This window comes from Vigna angularis, chromosome 1 (assembly GCF_016808095.1).
Source record: "Vigna angularis cultivar LongXiaoDou No.4 chromosome 1, ASM1680809v1, whole genome shotgun sequence".
NCBI lineage: Eukaryota > Viridiplantae > Streptophyta > Magnoliopsida > Fabales > Fabaceae > Vigna > Vigna angularis.
In genome coordinates, this window is record NC_068970.1 from 16,355,267 (window position 1) to 16,375,055 (window position 19,789).

Consider the following 19,789-nt stretch of genomic DNA (forward strand, 5'->3'; position numbering starts at 1 on the left):
ATTCCATTTTTATATATAATTATTATTTATTTAATAATCAATTCACGATTTTTAATGGAAACTAATTAAAAAATAGTTCATAAGCATTTTATTCATGAAATTGTGTATGGGATGTGCCGCTGCTCCATCCAACAACAAAAGTTCGACTTTTATTTTCGTCAAAAGCTGTTTAAACGCGCTTTTTTTTTCATCACGTCAAACAAAATTAGCCTACAAACTCTGTTTAAATTAAAAAGTACCTTAAATTATTATTTTTCTTAATTTCAGTTGAACTGATCTGACTCAATTCCTTAACTATTTTCCAAACAAACACAATCAACTAGCGTTTCCAACTTTACAACAGTTCAGACAAGAACGGCGTGAATTTCTAAATTAAACTATATTTTAAAAAAAAAAAGTAACATATATATTTATTTATGTAAATAGATATGAAAGGTAATAAATATGCCATCATCACAAAGATACATACAGAGCATAAGACAGTATCTTTTTCTTTCTCGCTCTTTCTCTACATCTCCGCGTATCCCAAGTTTCTCTCTCTACCTCCTCCTCCAAACTCACTCGTATGCCCATTTTCTGAACACGCTTTTCGAGAGGGTCAGTTTCTTTTCCATCTTTTCCGCAGTGCTTCGATTTGTGCTCATTTTTGCTCTGTGAGGATTCCATTATTTTTGTTTTTTTCGAGTTTCTATTGTTTTGATTTAGACGCCCCTGTCTTTGATGGGGTTTATGGGAGGGGAAAAAGGAAGGACAATGTGGGTTTCATGTTGTTGTGGTTTTTCTTTTCTTTTGATGAACAACTAGGCTTGAGGGCTTTCTTTATTTCTTTCATTTTTGCTTTTTTTGACATATTGTTTGTTTGTTGATCTTCTTGACTCCTTTTTTACGCTGTGATTTCCAGATTATGGAAATAAAGTAATAATTTTGGCTTGTGTCACGTGTCGATGGGATTATGTGATGTTGATTGTTCTCTAAGTTTTGAGGATTATTTCATCTTGCTTGTAATGGGATAAATCCGAATTCAAGTCAATTTTTTTATTTCTTGATAACTCAATATGTTTGTTATTTGCCCCTTTTGCTTCTTATGGTTCTAACTTGTTTTTGAAAAAGTCTTTGTCAATAATTACATAAATTATGTCTCTTTGTGACACCTGAGCTCATAACCTTCATTTGTTAATTATGAATTATTGCTTCTGACATAGAGTATTGGGACATTGTTTTAGTTTTCCCGTTATTTCTTTTAGTTTTTTTAATAACTTCTAGTTTTTTAGTTAATCTACCCTGCATTATTGTAGGGTTGAATTGTTTATTTATTATTATATATCGTGGTGTTTCAATTGGGTTGGAATGGTTAAGATGGTTTTGATTATATATATTTTAGGTAAGTTTGAGCGCTGGTCCTGTACCGTGCTTCCTTACCTGCATTTCATCCATAAATGGGCTGTTTCGTCTCTCGGCCTAGAAGAAAGTTTCCTGCACAGGAGAAGACAGTAACTCTTGCATCAGAAACTGCTTGTAAGTTGATCAACACTTCCAGAGAAATGATGCAAAGCTTATATTCTTGTACAATCATGTGTGACTTTTTCTTGAATTATAACTGTATTTCTTTATGAGGAGTTTCCTTTTGTGAATTTACTTTTGACCTTGCACTCTTGCTTGACGAATCTCTGTAAGGGCTTGCTGTTATGATTGTATGTTTCCAGCGCCTGTGAGGTTTTGGGAATGGGAAAGATTGCAAATTTGTGACAAACGTTTATTGTTGAAAGTGGGCGAATGTGGAGCTCTAGAAACGGGCTATTCCCCTTGGTCATACCAAATCTTATTCAATCTTAATTTTGGCTACATTTAGATGAAAAGGCCATGCTCTGTCAATATTGCTGCATTTGTGGGTATATAAATGTACGGCAATAATATAAATTTTAGTTATTCTGTACTAGTGAAGTAAATCGAAGAAAATGTTGTTGGTCGCTTGCAAATAAAGAAGAACCTCTCATCTTCTCTGTTAAATTAGATTCGCAAAGTCTTCCTTTAGTTTCGATCTTTCTGTCACTAACTTAAGCAGAAAAGCCTCTTTTTTCTTCCATTTGCTACAAACTTTTCTATTATTTGAAACGCAACAATAAATTTGCAAATTTAAGTAATGAAATTGGAGTGAGTTGTCAGTTTATTGTGTCATTGTATCAATTGAAATGGATGCAATAGTTGTCTTGGGGTCTGTTACCAGTCAATTATTTAGAACAATGTTTCCATCTAGTGATGCATTTGGTATAAAACTATTTCCTATTTCTCCATATTTATATGTTCTAATTTAAACTTGTGTATATTTTTGGTTTTCCATTTCCCAGTTACTGTTAGTGAGGTTGAAGCACTGTATGAGCTTTTTAGGAGCATCAGCAGTTCTGTTATCGATGATGGACTGATAAGCAAGGTACTACGTAGATATTTGTTTTTTTTTTTCATTTTCTATTATCTGCGATAAGTTGTTTTATGAGGATTGGTAATTTTTATTGTTTGTAGTTATATTATGACATCTCTTGCAACGAGTACTTTGTCACGAGAGATTTGGTCATATATTTGCATTTGTAATTTTGTCAAGAATTTAATTCGTGTTTAACTTCAGTTTGGGATATTCCAATTATTCAATTATGTGTAATATAAGGATAAACGGTTGCTATTTTCTTAATGATGTTTCCAGGCATGAATGATCTGAATAGAATATCACTTTTGTTAAGCTTTTCTTTCATATATTTTATAAAAAAAAAGCTTCATATATATTATTGTTCTAAGCCAACTTGTTCTCACATGGAATTCGGTGTCCATATTGTGGCTTTGGATAATCTTTCTTTGCAGGAAGAATTTCAATTGGCAATCTTCAAAAACAAGAAAAAGGAGAACATCTTTGCAACTCGGGTACTATAAACAACCTACTTATCTTGCTTTTACTCTCTTGATAGTAGTAGTATGCTAGAATGACTAATGTTTCTTGCAAGCATTTGTGAATGACTATAGACTGTCAATAAGAAATCGTCGTTGTAATCTCTGGATCAGCAATTTGCAATAAAAGTAGGGTATTAAAGAAATTTTCTGTTTCTATTTCATCTTCTGAAAGAATCTCACTAGATTTACCTTTCAGCATATGCCTGTAACATTTATTGTGAACCATGTGCTTCCATCTAGCTTTTTATCAAATTTATGTATGTAGATTATATTTGATTATGTCACTGTCATTCTCGGGGCATCTCTATGAAGTAATCCTTCATTTGACTAGATTTCCATTGATACGGTCCGTGCAGATCTTTGATCTCTTTGATGTCAAGAAGAAGGGAGTCATTGACTTCGAAGACTTTGTTAGATCGCTCAATGTTTTCCATCCAAATGTGTCATTAGAAGACAAGATAGCCTGTAAGTCAATAGTCAAATCCTCAACCCAGTTTATCCTAAATTCCTTACGGCGTGATCTAGTTATTCTGATACATTAGGTCGACTGGTACCTTGTTTCAGTTTCATTTAGGCTCTATGATTTGCGCAATACTGGCTTTATAGAGCGTTCAGAGGTAAGATGGTGATTTTTAATTCATCTGTCTTCATGCTAACTAAGTGCTCATTGCTACAAAACAAAATAAGTGCTAACCTACGCATAGATAAGGTCTTTGCAGCGATGTGATGATTTGCATTTTGGTTTGGTGTATTTTGTCGTGGCATCCATTTGCACGCCTCTGCATTACTGTCATGTAATTAGAATGGGCTTATTCATTTTTTTTTTGTGGTTTCAGGTTAAAGAAATGTTAATTGCACTTCTTTATGAATCGGACATGAAGTTGGCAGATGATGTCATAGAAACAATTCTGAACAAGGTGACTTATGCCTATTATGGATATCTTGTATGCATTATGGAAAAAAAATATATTATTTGTTACCATGTTGTATGGCATCGGATTATCAGGAAGTAAATAAAAGTCTTGAGCCTGTCATCGGATTTTTTTTGTCTAGACTTTCTTGGAAGCTGACCTAAACGAAGATGGGAAAATAGACATGGAGGAGTGGACAAATTTTGTTGCTAAGAATCCATCACTATTAAAAATCATGACCCTACCTTATCTGAGGTATGTGCTGAATTAATTTTATGGTACATCTGAATTTACTTTCATACATATTTTTTATATTCTGGATATGCGATAATTTGTTAATCCTGAAAATGCAGGGACATAACAACTTCTTTCCCAAGTTTTATTTTTAACTCTAACGTGGATGAAGTTGCTGCATAAAGTACAAAAGCTTTTAGGTTATGGGATTGGTGGGAAGATTGGATGTATTGTGTAAGAGTGAAAAATAGGGAGAGCTTTATTTGATTAGTCAAGTTAGCCTTACTCGGTAAATTGTAAATGAAGTTGGCATTAAATTTTTCTAGTCACATATCATGCTAGTGCTTGCTTGGAGAACCTTTATTTTTTAATAGAGATGTTTGACAAGAGTTGCAATGAAAAAACAACAGCTTGTGGAATCCAAAAGTCGTACAAGTGTGTTCAGGTTGGAAGATCAGCAAACTGAACTTAAAGGTCTGTTTAGAAATTAGAATCAAATTCGTATGACTAGTAAAACCTTAATGAAATCATGAAGGGTAGCGTGACATTAATTTGACGGAAAGGATTAATATTTTAATTGTCAATGATCAATTGGTCCGGTTTTTTCAATGAAAATTAACACAAATATAGTTTACAAATTTTAATATGCAATAGTAATTTAATGCAAAAAGTAATAATCTTTTTAATTTATCTGATTAGAGATATTAGATAATTTATTAGAAATTTATAAAATATGCATATAATTCGTCTGTAAAAAAAATAACGGGTAAAAGAGATTAGAAATGGTAGAAAAAACAGAGACAGAATTTTGCTGTGGTAAAAATCTGAAAAGAAAAGTAAAAGGAAATCGTATTCGATTAAAAATGAAAAATACGTCAGGATGATGCAGTTCCAAAATCAACTATTGAAAAATTGTATATGGTATTTTATTTTATTATTTGATGAAAAATGGGAAGCAAAGGGACAGAATGAATTTTGATAAGACAGAATGACCTCAACTGCCGATGGTGTGTCTGGTTGGTTTCCTTTCGTGAAGAGTCAAACTAAATTAGTATCATCTTTGATTGATTTTAGATCCCACGTTCCTAAACTATGATTTAAGTGAAAGCTATAAAAAACCAGCTTTTTGTTCAAATTATGATATGAAGTTTTCAAATACATAATTAAAATTAAAATGGATAAACAAATGGACAGAGTTTATACCATAATCGTTTCGAGCATGGTTTTAATGCTACAAAGTCACATATTAAAAGTTATCTATTGTTATTATTATTATTATTATTGTGTTATATTAAAAGTGATCCAATAGTATTAATTTTAACATTTTATCTAAGATCTTTTATGTGTAGGTCTATTTTATAATGAATAAATAGAAACACAAATAAGAAAGTTGGTGTTGATTTGTTTCTTATTATGACTTCAGGTATGTTTATGTTTTTAGTTCTGATAATTAAAATGATAAATGGATTATAGTTTTTCATCAAATACTTAAGTTTAAATTTAGTTCTAACAATTAGTGTAAGAGTCATTATCATAATGAATTATAAAATGTGTTTTTCGATTGACTTGTTTTTTCATTATAATATTTTATATATTTGTAGCGTGTTTTCAAGATAAGATAATATTGATAATTAGATGGTTGGTTTATTTTGTTTTAAGATATATTTTGATATGAAATAATGATATTTAAGTAGAACACATGTATATGTTTCAGAATATGACAAAAATTGTTTTTTTTTATATTAGTGAAATCAATTAATCATGTCACAACTTTATACTTGTGTTATTTTTTTATTTATATGTTCGAGACTAATTAATTGAAACAACAGATTACCAAAGTGATTTTTTGTGTAAATTATTTATTTCAAAATATAAAAAGATTGTGAGTTTGAGATGTGTGTGGGTATTAGTATGTCTAAGATGGATTAATATTATGTGTATTGGTGGTGATAAATGTATAATGATTGTACAATTTTTGCATATAAATATTAAATCTTTCTAAAAATATTTCTATATGTTATTATTGTTAGCATTTTATTATTAGGAAAAAAATCAATGTAATTTTATCCAAAGTAAAATATTAATGTATTATCGATATCTTTAAATAAAATTTATTTGTACATTATTTTGGAAGTTATATTTTGTTTGTTGTTCTCAATTTACTTACAAATTATCTTATCAATATTATTGTCAATATAAACTTTATTTCTATTTTGATAAATATGGTAATGGATTTTGACCTCATGTTAAGATAGATTCATTACACCTCTTACATAGGAGAGTATCCCTGAAATAAGAGAAAATGAAAATGGGGAAGAAGTTAAATTGCATGAGTCTAATAATTATGAAAAAATCTATTTCAAAAACATTTTGAGACACGATTTCTGAAAAACATAAATACAGTTAAGGGAGTATTTGCAAAAATTGAAAAAAGAGGTTTATTAACAGTAAAAGATTTGAGATATATATATACATTTGACAAAATTTTAAAGAAATATATAAATAAAGACAACATCAGAGTGTAGAAAAATCTCGTATACTATTTTAAAATTAAATGCACTTGAATTAAAACTCTTTGAGGATCTACTAGTGCATTTAGTTTTGTTTATCTTGTGACAAAATTTGATCATTTAAAGTGAGTTATAATTCTAAAAAAAAAATACTTGGTCTCTAAATAAACTCATCTCATAATATGTTCAAGAACATAAAAAGATTGAAGCAAGACAAAAAATGCCCATTTTGCTTACACTTTAGTAAAAAATAGTAAGAGACTAAAAAAAGAAAAAATAACAAATATTTGTTCTTTTTCTTCACTACTTGTTAACTAATTTATACAAGATCTTCTTGTTCCTCTAATTTTAGTGTTCCGCAACAATCAATCTATTTCATACTTGGCTCACAATCTAACATTTCACAAAGCATATAGAAAATTCAAATGTTCTTCTTCATTTTCTACCTATTATTTCTTCAGTCTAATTAACTGATATGTCACTAAACTTTTTATCCAAATTTCTTCACACAATGTGTTTCCAAACTGGATTGGTAACCATTCAAAGTGATAGTTGAAAAGATATCATAAAAAATAATCATTTTCAATTGATCCACTTCAAGTTTTATAATTTTTTTATTTTCATTCTTGCACTGAACGAATGATTTTTTCATCTTTGTATAAATGACCATAACTTTTACTGTATTCAAGAGACAAGGAAATATCTTTTCTAAAAAATTCATTTATTAAAATATGTTAATAATCCCATCTGTAGTATTTTATTTTAAAATCTTTATTTTTTATTTATTAAAAAATGCAAATCATGAAATATAATAATTAAATAAGAATATAATGATGTAGTTCGATTTTACGTTAAAAAAAATGTTTTCAAAAAACAGCAAAATGGGCTTTGTACGATTGGTCCAAAAGGCTTAAATGGACCTAGAAAAAGAGTTGGTGTTGGTCGCGAAACAGAAGACGGTGGTAGAGATGGAGCAGAAGAAAGAGACGATGAGGACGATGAGTGAGGAAGCGAAAGAGAGAATTTCAGAGAGACTGTCACGTTTGGAGAACCTTTACTTTCCGCGCGCGCTCGAATCCACTGTCTCTCTCCCTTCTCAACGCAAAGCCATTTTCCACGATCTTCTCTCAAGAGACGTTGCTCTTTTCTTAGGTATGTTAACGCTCACCTCTCACTTTGTTACTTTTATTCGTTCAATTCATATATGCGTGTCTCGATTTTTCCCTGCTGTAATAAAATCTCAATTAAACCCTAACCTAGGTGAGAGACGAGGTAATGAGTACCTTAATTGTATTTATTGTTGTGTTATGTGTAGAACGATACGGTTCCCAGCTTACGTGCAATGAACTTACTGAATTTGACGCGATGAAAGACGATTATGAGATTAATTGGCACATGAAGCGGTTGCGGAGCATAATGAGCCCGTCGGAGGAGGAGTTGAGGATGAGGTCGGTGACGGTGAAGAACCGGAGGCGGGCTTATTTGGATAGATTGGTGTGCGGTGGGCACTACTTCTCTGAGGATGCCATGAGGGAGAGAGAGCCGTATCTGCATCATGAGTATGTGGGCAAGTTTCAGGACCAGAGCAGCAGAGGCATGGCAAGGCCGGGGGAGCGGTGGTCGGAGACTCTGATGAGAAGGTGTGAGGAAGCGGCGCTGGTTGCAAAAATTAGAGGGGAGCAGCAGAGGATGGGTGTGCCGGAAAGAGACTGGGTTGGTAATGAGAGATTTCAAGAGGAGGAGGAGGAGGAAGAAGAAGAAGAGGAGGAGGAGGAGGAGGAAGTGGATGAAGAGAGAGGAGGTGGTAGCAATGGACAGCCTGTAGAGGTACTACTCTTAAACTATCAATCATGTGTTTATTTGTATTTTCTTCTGTTTTGACCAGTATATCAGTAATATCCTTGGAGAATTTGGTTTTTAATTGACCTCAATGGTGTTGTGTGGTTCGCGTATCCCACTTGGTTGGATAACAAGGCTATTGTTGTTCTTGTTTAATCGCATGTAAGTAAAATTAAGATGGAGAGGAAAATTACAAAGGAGTATGTGGGTGTAAAAGGAATCCTCCTAAACGAGAGAACGAAACATTTAAACATTAAATGAACCATACTGTTGAGCAGCATAGGTTGTTCATTGCCAGAAAAAGTTAGCTTTGTTAATTCTACCAAAACCGTGAAGAGCTAATGGCAGAATATTTATCCAGGGACTTACGGCACACTCAAATTGCCCTGAATGAGGAATTTATAAAGCAACCTGGCTGAACAATTTAAGAACAGTTAGCTAACAATTTCTCAACATGAACGAGACCCTCTTTTTTATAATATCATCATCTATCTATCTTGGATTGTATCGTCATAATAAGTAAACAACTACATCTTTGTCATTGTCTTCTACAGATACTGGATACACAGATTTAGACTGCACGTGTACAAATTTAGTTTACTAAGTTCATGACACCGAAGCCTGAACACTTTTCCTTCCTTTTCCCCTCAGTGACTAGTGAGATTGTTATACCAGTAATCAGTTAAGTCTCTTTAGTTTGGTGCATACTCGTTATTATCTTTTGGTCCAATGCTCTTGAGGATATGGCTAAATTTGTTTCACGCCACATTTAAAATTGATAATCTGCTTTTGCATATTCTGATTTTTATTGATTTAAAACCCTACATCATCTTGACTCATAGAGAGAAATATGACTCATGTTATTTAACTTTTTGTTGGTCTCTCTAAATAATATGAATAGCAATCAATACATATACTTGTGCCAATTAGCAAATAATTTGGGCATTGAATGTAAAAAAATATTTTCTGATAATTTTTATTCATGATAGGTCCCAGGAAATTATAGAATGAGTTACATAGTAGTTCGAGAATTAGTTCAGTGGTGATAGTTGGAAGAGCAGGGGGCTTATAACCTAAACAGATGGGTTAGGAGGGAGATTCAGATGGCTTTTCTACATATTATGAGATTAATTAGATTTAACTTATGAGTAATGTATCAATTAAGTTGCAAGCAATTATTTTCTAAAGGCTATTTTTTCTTTAGATAACGGGTTAGGGTATCTGATGCATAATTTCAACCGCATGTCAGTATCTGGAATCCACTTCATGGTACTATTTTCTTCATTTGATTTGACCCACGTAATTGTGAATTAGCTGACAAGGACTGATCTTATATGTAGTAACTTCGACTGTTCTTTTTATGATGGTCACTATTAGCATATGTCCAGTAATTATGGCAATCCAGTGATAACACCGGGTATTGAAGACATTGAAGCAATGAAGTTTTTTTTTGCGTTTGTTTTTGGATTATACCCCTACGCTATTATATTATATCTCTTAGTTGAATTCTTTGTTTTGAATAGTTTGACTAATAATGAAACTTTGTATTGCTTTCGGATCCAATGCTTCTAATGGTTGTGGAAATGCGGAGTTTCGTGCTATGACAGTTACTATATGTTTTGTGGACGTGAATAATTATTTTGTTGTTTCGTATTGGCAGAGACCGCATAATGGGGCTGATGTAAATTATGATTCCTTATCCAATCCGGACAGAGTTAGTTTGGAAGCAAGTGTATCTGCAGAAGAACTGGAAGACAGGATGGATCAATTCACGTACATTATGCAGCAGAAGTTTCTTTTAGGGGAAGATCAGGAGCATCTTGATTACTCTAAAATAGATAATGACGAGACCCTTGACGATCATTGGCAGAGGGAGGCCAATATTGATGCGGAGGAGAGATATTTTGCCGATGACTAAAATATGGCTTCATACTATTACTGGGTAATGGGGGAATCAAACGTGCCTTTCTCCACCATGCATTCTACCCTCTACTTAAATTAACTGCTCATCTGTATATTCTTAATATAAACGCCTCTTTAATTTCATTCTTCAATACGGCTGTCATAGGAAGCTTGGTATGGGTCGCGTCTTGCAATTCCCCCAATTTCTCACCATCTTTTGCATCGCCTGTGACTTAACAAAATCAATACTATATACTAATATTTATGCTAGGAACAATTAACATTTTATTCAATATTGTTAATATTTTTTATGAAAGGGTTTAACTAGTGTCCACTATTATGGAACACAGTTTGATGTCTCAGTCTAAGAATTATCTCCAGCTACCTAAAAATACAAATACAAACTATTATCATGAAAACCTAAAAGATGACAACCCACATAATTTCTAGACAAAATGTTACCTATTATAAACATTATAATTTACCAGTGTGCACAGGTATCACCTTAATATACGTATATATCACCTTAATATACGTATGAGAAGACATAATTCTAACTTAAGAAAATAGAAACATATTAACCGTCCAGTGCATAATTCTTACCATCAACGGCATGTCCAGAACTACCATGTTAAAATCATCAGTATTGTGACGAATAAATCATTAAAACCAGTTCACCTGTATAATATTTGGAGAAGCAGGTGATGCATACGCTACGCGCATTAAAAGCTTCCGAAATTAGAAATTCATTGATAGAGCTTGATGAAATAACCTTACTTACTGTACCAGTGCACTATACTGATACAGAATTCAACAATGATTTCAAGGAGCACAGATTAATTTGAACACACAAAAACACCTCCCAGCCAACTCCAAAGAGTAGTATTACCAGTCAACAACATTGATAGTAAATGTTTTATTAAGAATTACGCACTTTAGTAAAACTATTTTTTTTAATTCTTAATTTATACTATAATTCATTTCTAGCCCTTACAAACACATTATTATCTAATAATAAATTGCCATGCATGATAAAGTTATTGATTTTTACATTAGTTATGGCGAAAAACGGAAGCATGGTTATATTTAGTGGACATAAAAAATATTTTAAAAAAACATACTTAGTAATGATTTTGTGAGAACAGTGAGTATAAAATGGGAGGTGGATGCAACGGAGAGAGGAAGCGAAAAGAGGGGAAGAAACATGGTGTACGTATGTGACACGGACGCAATAAAAGAAAGAGAGGGGCCCCTGGGAAGAATGGCTGGGCAAGTAGAGAAGAGACACGTAGACGCATATAGAAGAGAGAGAAGTTACTAAAAATGAGATTGTGAAGGAGTGGGAGGAGAAGGATCTGGTATATTTAATTAATGAAAGAATGAAAGTAATGATGATCGGTGTTCTTGGAGAATGAAAGAGAAGATGAGAGAGAGTTAGAAGGCATAGATTAATTAGAATAGAGATAGGAGAAGAGAAAAGAGGAGGGTATGAATGATTACAAGGGAAGAGAAGGAGAAAGTGTTGTTGTTCGGAAGCGAATCAAAGATAAGACGCAGCACCAACAACAAGAACAACAACATAATCACCGACAACCCAGTCCTTCCACTGCAAGGCCACCCCAGTTTCACCGTCGCTCCGTCTCCCTCCCTAACAATCAACACGGTTTTCTCTTTCTCCTTCCCACACACGCATTTCTTTCCTTCTTTCTTTCCTTTTTTCTACGAACACAATTCATTTTCTCCAATCTTCCATGCCAAACCTTTCATGCTTCCGTTTTCAAATTATGGAAGCCCCATCATTTAAACATTCATTCTTGTTCTTGAAAATGAAATTCAATGGGATGCCTTCGGAAGCCCATGGGACAAACAAAGTCTAATTTTTGAGAGATTAATTCATTTTAGACACCAATTAAAATTTAAAATTTAAGTACACTAATTATTTATAATTTTATAAAAGAAAAAAACAAGAATCTACGTTTTTCATATATTTTTTATTTTCTTCATATTTCTTTTATTTAAATTCTATTGGGATATTATTGTCTCGGTTTTATCATGGCGTTATCACTTTATATTATTGTTGCAGTTTGATCAGCCATTTTTTTTTGCTGAAATTCATTATGATTATTTTTTTAATAATCATAGTTAACGAGAGATTTCTTAGGGGATATCAAAATGTTTCTGGGTGATAAAACTTTTTTATATTCATTATTATTTTCAATTGATATCAACGCTTCGATTAATATTGTTCGTACTTTTTTTATAACAATAATCATGATTTTTTACTAGTGTTATTTAGACCATTTTCTAGTTGATATATAATAGTGGTTATTTTTGGTACATTATTGGATTTATTTACCTGCACTGTTATTTCTCGATTGATCTTACATTTTCAATTGAAGTTTCTTTAGTCTAATATTGTCAAAAATAAAATAAAATCTAAAGTTGCTGGGATTTTATCCATCTAATGTTGACCAAAAATATTTTAGCCAATCATGACAGGACTTTTTTTTTTACGTTAGTTGGAAGGAATAACTTTTATCAAATGTTTTGAAGAAATAATACTAATTAAGGTAAATAAAAAATCAACATCAGTCGAAAACAACCTAGATTGATATTAATCAAGAAAAAAATATTATATAAACTAAAGAATCTTAGCAAATTTTAACCAAAGCTAACATCGACTAAAAAGCATCATATTTTAAAATATTGAATATTATTTACAACTAAAGTAAATTTTATATTTAGTAATAATTAAAATACTTCGTTTAAACAAGAAAATTGAAAGTGAATAAATATGAATTGTTTTATCTAAAGAAAATATTAAAATAATTTAAAGGAAAGAAATTTAAATTTAGTATATTTGAATTTCCTAAAATGTTATGAAATTCTTTAAATGCTCACACTACCTTGGTTTTCTGCAACTTTTTCAAAACTGTTCGTTCTGTAAGATAACAAGTAAAAGGAATAGAAAATATGAAGGGTGAAGGGAACCTATTGTCTGCATGGCAATGTTATGGAATTAATTGCAATAGATCCTTATTTTTACGCGTATTGGATGCAGAGGAATCTGAAACAGATAACGAAGGATCTGAAGTTAGTGTTTCAGAAGGGGATGACTCATGCTGGATCTCATGGTTTTGCAATTTGAAAGGAAATGAGTTCTTGTGTGAAGTCGATGATGATTTTGTACAAGACGATTTCAACCTCTGTGGATTAAGCAGTCAAGTGCCTTACTATGATTATGCATTGGATTTAATTTTGGATGTTGAGCCCTCCCACGGTAGGGCATATTTTTTTCTTACTTCAATTCATTTTTTGAGCGATGAAATTGAAAACAGTTGTTGCTTCAACTGCATTCTGATTAAACTAAGGCAAAAACTTCCTCCATTTATAACCTCTTTGGTATTTGCTTGATTGACTGATAGTGTGGTTTGTGGAATTATTAGGAGACATGTTCACAGAGGAACAGAATGAGTTAATTGAATCTGCAGCGGAGATGCTTTATGGTCTGATTCATGCTAGGTACATTTTGACAAGCAAAGGAATGGCTGCAATGGTATGATTTCCTAGTTACCCTGTTTTTTTATGTTTTATTGTGGAAAAAGATGGCTCTGATAAATGGCATTGTGATAATCTACAGCTTCACAAGTTCAAAAACTTGGACTTTGGCAGATGTCCAAGAGTTTACTGCTCTGGACAACCCTGCCTTCCAGTTGGACAGTCAGATATTCCTAGGTCAAGTAATGTAAAAATATTTTGCCCCAAGTGTGAAGACACTTATTACCCAAAGTCCAAGTATCAAGGTAGTATCCTTTGTTGAACTTGTGTGAACTATTTATCTTGTCTTGTCAAAGTTTATGTTTTGTTATTCTTCCATCTATATATACAGTTTATCATTGCCTTGTTGAACTTGTGTGTTTTGGCATGTGATTGTTGAATTGTTGGGGGAATGATATCCCCCATTTCATATGAAAATTTCCTGAACTGTATCTAGACATGGATGGAGCTTATTTTGGAGCTACGTTTCCTCACCTCTTTCTGATGACTTACGGGAATCTGAAGCCACAAAAGCCATCACAGAACTATGTACCAAGAGTTTTTGGTTTCAAAGTTCACAAGTCCTGAAGCTGGGTGGAATTTCAAGCTTTCAAACTATGTACCAAGAGTTTTTCCCTTTGTTGTATTTCTTTAAAATGCAGTGGATTTTGAGTTTCTGAAATGAGTATAGTCTAGATATACGTTTTTGTAAACTGTAAAGATATATGCAGGCACCTACAACAAGGCAGCTAGAGCTTAATTTTTCTTTCAGTTTCAAATTCAGTCTGCCTTTGTAAAGCTTTTTCTGATAGAATTCTCGATCAAGTACTCCAATGCACTTTCTTATCAAATGTATTCATGTCGTTTACTTATGAAATTGATTCCTGCTTCTTGCCATCATTCCTTTCATTTTCATTTTGGTCTCTCCCCATCGCATTATCCATTTTATCTCTATTTTTTCTCTCTTTTGTTCATATTTTTCTTATTTCATATGCTCTTTTCATATTACTATGCCCTTGCTTATTTATGTAACTTTTACTTAATACTTTTATCAGTGGACTGTACATGAATGCATTTGTGCTTCAGAATTTGATATTTTCAAGTCCATCTACTCAAATTCAAAGGTTAATTTTGATACTCCCAAGAATGTCAAAGTATTTTAGATCATGGATCTTAATTTACTTTTTGTAAATTTCATTTTACCGCAATTTTTAAGATCTCTTTACTATTTTCTTTAATCAGTTCATTCACTTAGTACCATAACTTACATTTCCAACTCACTATACCTCATATACCTGCATTTTTTTTTCTCAATTTAATCAAATAATCACATATCTCAATTCACACTCTTTTATTATAGTTTCACATTTTCTTAAACATGTCAAAATTTGCTTTTGACTTAATTTTTATTTATATTAAATTATATATATTTTATATAAATATTGAATGACTTATACATATTACACCGATAAGGAAATTGAAAAAATCTAATATTTAATATGTAAAGATTTAGAAAATGGTATTTTAGAAGTGACAGTGGTTTAAAAGTAATGAGACTCAATTATTTTAATATTAAAAGGTTTTAATATAAACAGTTTTGTGAGGAACGAGTTTTATTATTTTAAAACACACAATCTCTAGAAATCATTTTATCAGAGTTCTCTGACTTTTCTATGAGTTCTCATCTCTTGTTCATTTGTTTGAAGACCAAAGATAGCCTAAGTGATCCTCACGACAAGATCGTAAGTTGGTTTTCTGCTCCTTTCTTTAGTTACTTTTGTTTTTCTTGCATGCTAGCTCTTTGTTTTGCATGTGAAGTTTGAGTATTCTATAAGACTCTTTGTTGATCAGTAGTCCTAATGGTGTACCATGATTGTGTTTCTGTGGTTCGTAGGAATAGATAAAAATTCCTCTATGTTGGAGCTGTTTTAGGCTTTCTAGAGCGATTTGGTCTTTTGGCAGGTAAGGAAAACTAATATTTGCTTTATTGTGTTAAGAACTAAGAATTTATGTTTGTTAGGTTGTGAGAATGATGATTGATTGAATATGTTATCATTTGAGTTATTAATAATTGTGTTTCATGAGTGAAGTTGCATTATTGATGAATATTGTTGTGAATGATTGTGAATTGGTACTGTCTTAAACTTTGAATGTTGTTGTTTTGGAGTACTAGGAGGTACAAATTTGTTATATAGTTGATAATAGTAAAAAGGGAGTGTTGTTAGGCTGGTTTTTGGTCTAAATTGAGGTTTTGGTAGGTGAATTTCTAAAAGAGTGATTGGAACTAATATTGATGGTGGTGAGCTCTTTTTAGATCATTTTAAACTTGACTATAACTTCCAATAACCACAAATTTGATGTTGAGTAGGTAAGTAGTTGTTGAGTCTGAGTTATTTTTGGCCAATTTTTAGAGGTTTTAATAGATGAAAATTTAAAGGAGTAAGTTTGTAGTAAAAGTGAATGTTTGGGGTTTGTTGTTGAATCAATTGTGACTTGTGTAGACCTTTAGTTTGCTAAATTCTTGTTTATATGTATAGAATTAGTTATATGTATTGGGTTGATCTAGTGCATCTTGTTTATGACCAATTGAGCAAAATAGTATTTAATTTTATCCATAAACATGTTTTTACATCAATCTTAGTGTTAGAGGAGTCAATTTGATCATTTAGATATGTTCAAGTGTATTTAAATTAGAATATGTTGTTAGCATCTGGTATGACACTAAGCAGTCCTATTTGATCAAAACAAAAAGTTATTGGACTCCAAAACGTTAAACGCTACGTTTTACAATGAGGTTTGATCGATGGGCACTGGTCATGCTAGCTGGATGAGTAGTGTTGGATTTTGAAATATATTAGTACCTTAAAATTTGTTTAAAATATATTAAATTATAATATAATTTATACATGATATTATATACGTGGTCAAGTATATTTTAAAAAAAGTTTCATGAAAAAATCCTTAATGATTGTTTCCAGCAGTGTAAGGTTTATTGTATGAATTCAAGAAGATTACAATGATCATCTTTTATCAAATAAACAATATTTACTGAAAAGATAATTGATCATAAGCTTGTATCTTTTTCTGATATATTTTTTTTAAGACTTATCGAGGAGATATTTGATCTGTATTGGATGGTTTGGGTCATGCATACATAAATTGATTGCTGCAAGAAGGTTATGAGAAGATTGAGAGTGAAATATGGAAGAGGGGGTGAATGGTATTAAGATAAGGAGGCATGGAAGATATAGAGATAAAAGGGATAAGGACAAAGGTTTGGGTTATGTAAGGCCATGACTAAGATTATTATTGGCATATATGGATAAGAACAAAGTAAGGCCACTCAACCTCACCATGGATTGCTGCACAATCATACACATCTCCAGATTCCACCCCCTTTTTTTATTTCTTTATAATTTCAATCTCATTTGTTGCAATGTTATCTTCATAATTCTTAAGTTAATATAATTAAATCTTTCTGATACTGACGTTGCACTACTTTTGTCGACATCATAGTTTATTGTATCAACACGGAAGAACGTGGGCACTGTTCCACATCGACAAATTTAAAAGGGTATGCTGTCATTGTCAAATCGCTTCATTCCATCGCTTTTTTTATTACCACTATTGTTATTCACATTTGAGACCAGACGAAAACCATAATCAAATTAAATATTTAGAATATGATAATCCAATGTTTTGCATTTTATATCATCTCAAATATCGTAAATATATTTTATGGGATTAAAAATGAGCAGAAGAAAATAAATTGAGTAAATGAAAAAGAAAATGGAAGGTGGCGTTTACGTAAATATAGGTAAAGCATATGATCGATTGGTCCGAGGATCAGAGTTTGTTTCAAATTCAGGATTACCAATCAAAAGCTGAAACGGAACCTGCGTGTGTCTGAAACAGCAAGCCACGTGGGCAGTTTCGGTACAGTTATCGTTGCTACCTGCCGATACAGTTGCAGTTTCATTGAGAACATTTTTGCCTTCAATATGATTGTGTTTTACGAATTAACCCTCATCAGTTTTTGAAAACAGAGAAAGATTGTTTTTGTTCTGTAAATTTAAAATGAGTTAAATACCCTAATAGCTCAACTTAAAATTAAAATTCTTTTGTTTTTAATTTTGATGTTTTCTTTTTAAAATTTAATGCTAACATTTAAATATTTATATTATTTTACAAGTTTTCATTTTATTGTCAGTTGAAAAATATTCATCATAATTAGAATAAAATGATTATATTTATTATTTTTTAAATTTAAAGACTAAAATTATTAAATTGGAATTTTTTTAACTTTTTATCAAAATTTAGAACTAAAATTATATTTTATTTATTTATAATTATCTAATGTTTTGAGCTGCATTTCCTTTGAATGATTTATTTACATAATATTTCCTGAAATATTATATACAAAATAAAGTTATTTTAGGGAAATTAACCTTTGATGAATGTGTATGGTGAGAGTAGAATTTGGTTATATTGAAAGAGTGGAGTGTGAAATGAGAAGTTGAGAAGATAAAAGTGAATTATGTTTTATGCAGACAGCTTTGACCATTGGTAGCAGACTTGCATGTGAAGTCTCATTAACTTAAATAATGTTTACTTATGAATTTTGTTGTATGCAGACATAAACATCACAAAAATGAGGATAAGATTGAAATTCATCCACATGCATGCCACCTTTTCTTATGTGATGGTTCACTTAGACACGGAATTTGTCTTCAGTCAATGTTTTTCATGTTTTCTTCATACCCTAATTCAACTTTTAAATTTAAAGGTCAAGTTAAATTTTAATTATCATTATAATAGCATCAAATTATCATGATAAAAGTAAAATTAATTTATAATATGTAAACCATAGAATAAATTTCATCTTACAACTACTCTTCGTTATTACGGCTCGTAAGACTGTTTTGTTATTAAATAAAATTCTAAAGAACAAGTTTAAATTTAGACTGAAGACTATTTTGTCGTTAAGTTATATTATTGAAGATCAATTTAATTTTTTACTCTTATTATTTTTTATTCTGTAATAAGGAATTTCTAATAAAATATTATTGAAACCAAAAATATTATTTTACTTGGAAACATTTAACCTTTGCTATTTCCTGGTTTATTTCTTTAGTAACTTATTGTACATAATTAGTTTATAGAGTAAATGCTTAAATATATCCTTACAAATAGAAAACACTTTTGATTTGTTTTGAAAACGAGTAAAATAACTATATAACTAAAGCACTTGATATTTATGATCTTACATGTTTAAACATTTAAAATATTAATTTTATCCCATTACTTAATACTTGTCAATTTTTACTTGCATTGTCTTTTAATTAGCTTAAATATGTTTTTAACTTTTATAAAGCATATTTTGTAATTTTCTGAAATCTTATTCACCTTTTGTGTCTCTATTGAATGTGCATTCAGTATGTCTTTTATATTTCAGTCTATGTAAAATTATACATCCTTAATATATTATTTTCCTTTTTATTTTAATTTCAGCTATAGAATACAAACGTATTTGGAATATGCGTATTCATACATCAAAATAAAAATAATAAAAATTAAATGGCTGAAAACAAAAGGAAAACGAAATATTATTAGTTGCATAGACACAAACACACATAATTAATGAAAAATAAATCTATCTAAATTATAGCTTACAGAGTGAAAGACAGGAAAGGAAGATAGAAAAATAAAATAAATGCAACAAGTGATTTAATAAAAAAGAGTTTGATAAGTATTTATTATAGATATAAAAACTTTTAGATTATTAACACACTATAATAATTGTTAATATAATTCTTAATAATTAATAAATAATATAAAACTTATACAATGGAAGGTCTACCATAATTTATCCTTTTAAGGTATAATACCCAATTTTGTCCCCACTTTGGTTTGGAAATC

The 19,789-nt window shown here is 31.1% G+C and overlaps 3 protein-coding genes across 3 annotated transcripts; all 3 read left to right on the plus strand.

Annotated features, from left to right (window-relative positions):
- The first annotated feature begins 446 nt into the window (after positions 1–446).
- On the plus strand, positions 447–4,534 carry LOC108344455 (calcineurin B-like protein 9). Its single transcript, XM_017582899.2, has 9 exons — positions 447–597; positions 1,382–1,515; positions 2,346–2,428; positions 2,851–2,910; positions 3,294–3,402; positions 3,502–3,554; positions 3,774–3,854; positions 3,991–4,103; positions 4,202–4,534. The coding sequence occupies exons 2-9, from the start codon at positions 1,437–1,439 to the stop codon at positions 4,263–4,265; spliced, it is 642 nt and encodes a 213-aa protein (XP_017438388.1). The 5' UTR covers positions 447–597; positions 1,382–1,436; the 3' UTR covers positions 4,266–4,534.
- A 2,992-nt stretch (positions 4,535–7,526) lies between these two features.
- Positions 7,527–10,485, plus strand: LOC108344440 (uncharacterized). Its single transcript, XM_017582887.2, has 3 exons — positions 7,527–7,744; positions 7,908–8,419; positions 10,092–10,485. The coding sequence occupies exons 1-3, from the start codon at positions 7,561–7,563 to the stop codon at positions 10,347–10,349; spliced, it is 954 nt and encodes a 317-aa protein (XP_017438376.1). The 5' UTR covers positions 7,527–7,560; the 3' UTR covers positions 10,350–10,485.
- A 1,027-nt stretch (positions 10,486–11,512) lies between these two features.
- Positions 11,513–14,767, plus strand: LOC108344448 (putative casein kinase II subunit beta-4). Its single transcript, XM_017582892.2, has 5 exons — positions 11,513–11,996; positions 13,395–13,613; positions 13,780–13,889; positions 13,974–14,139; positions 14,328–14,767. Exons 1-5 carry the CDS (start codon positions 11,822–11,824, stop codon positions 14,456–14,458), a joined length of 801 nt encoding a protein of 266 aa, XP_017438381.1. The 5' UTR covers positions 11,513–11,821; the 3' UTR covers positions 14,459–14,767.
- The last annotated feature ends 5,022 nt before the right edge of the window (positions 14,768–19,789 follow it).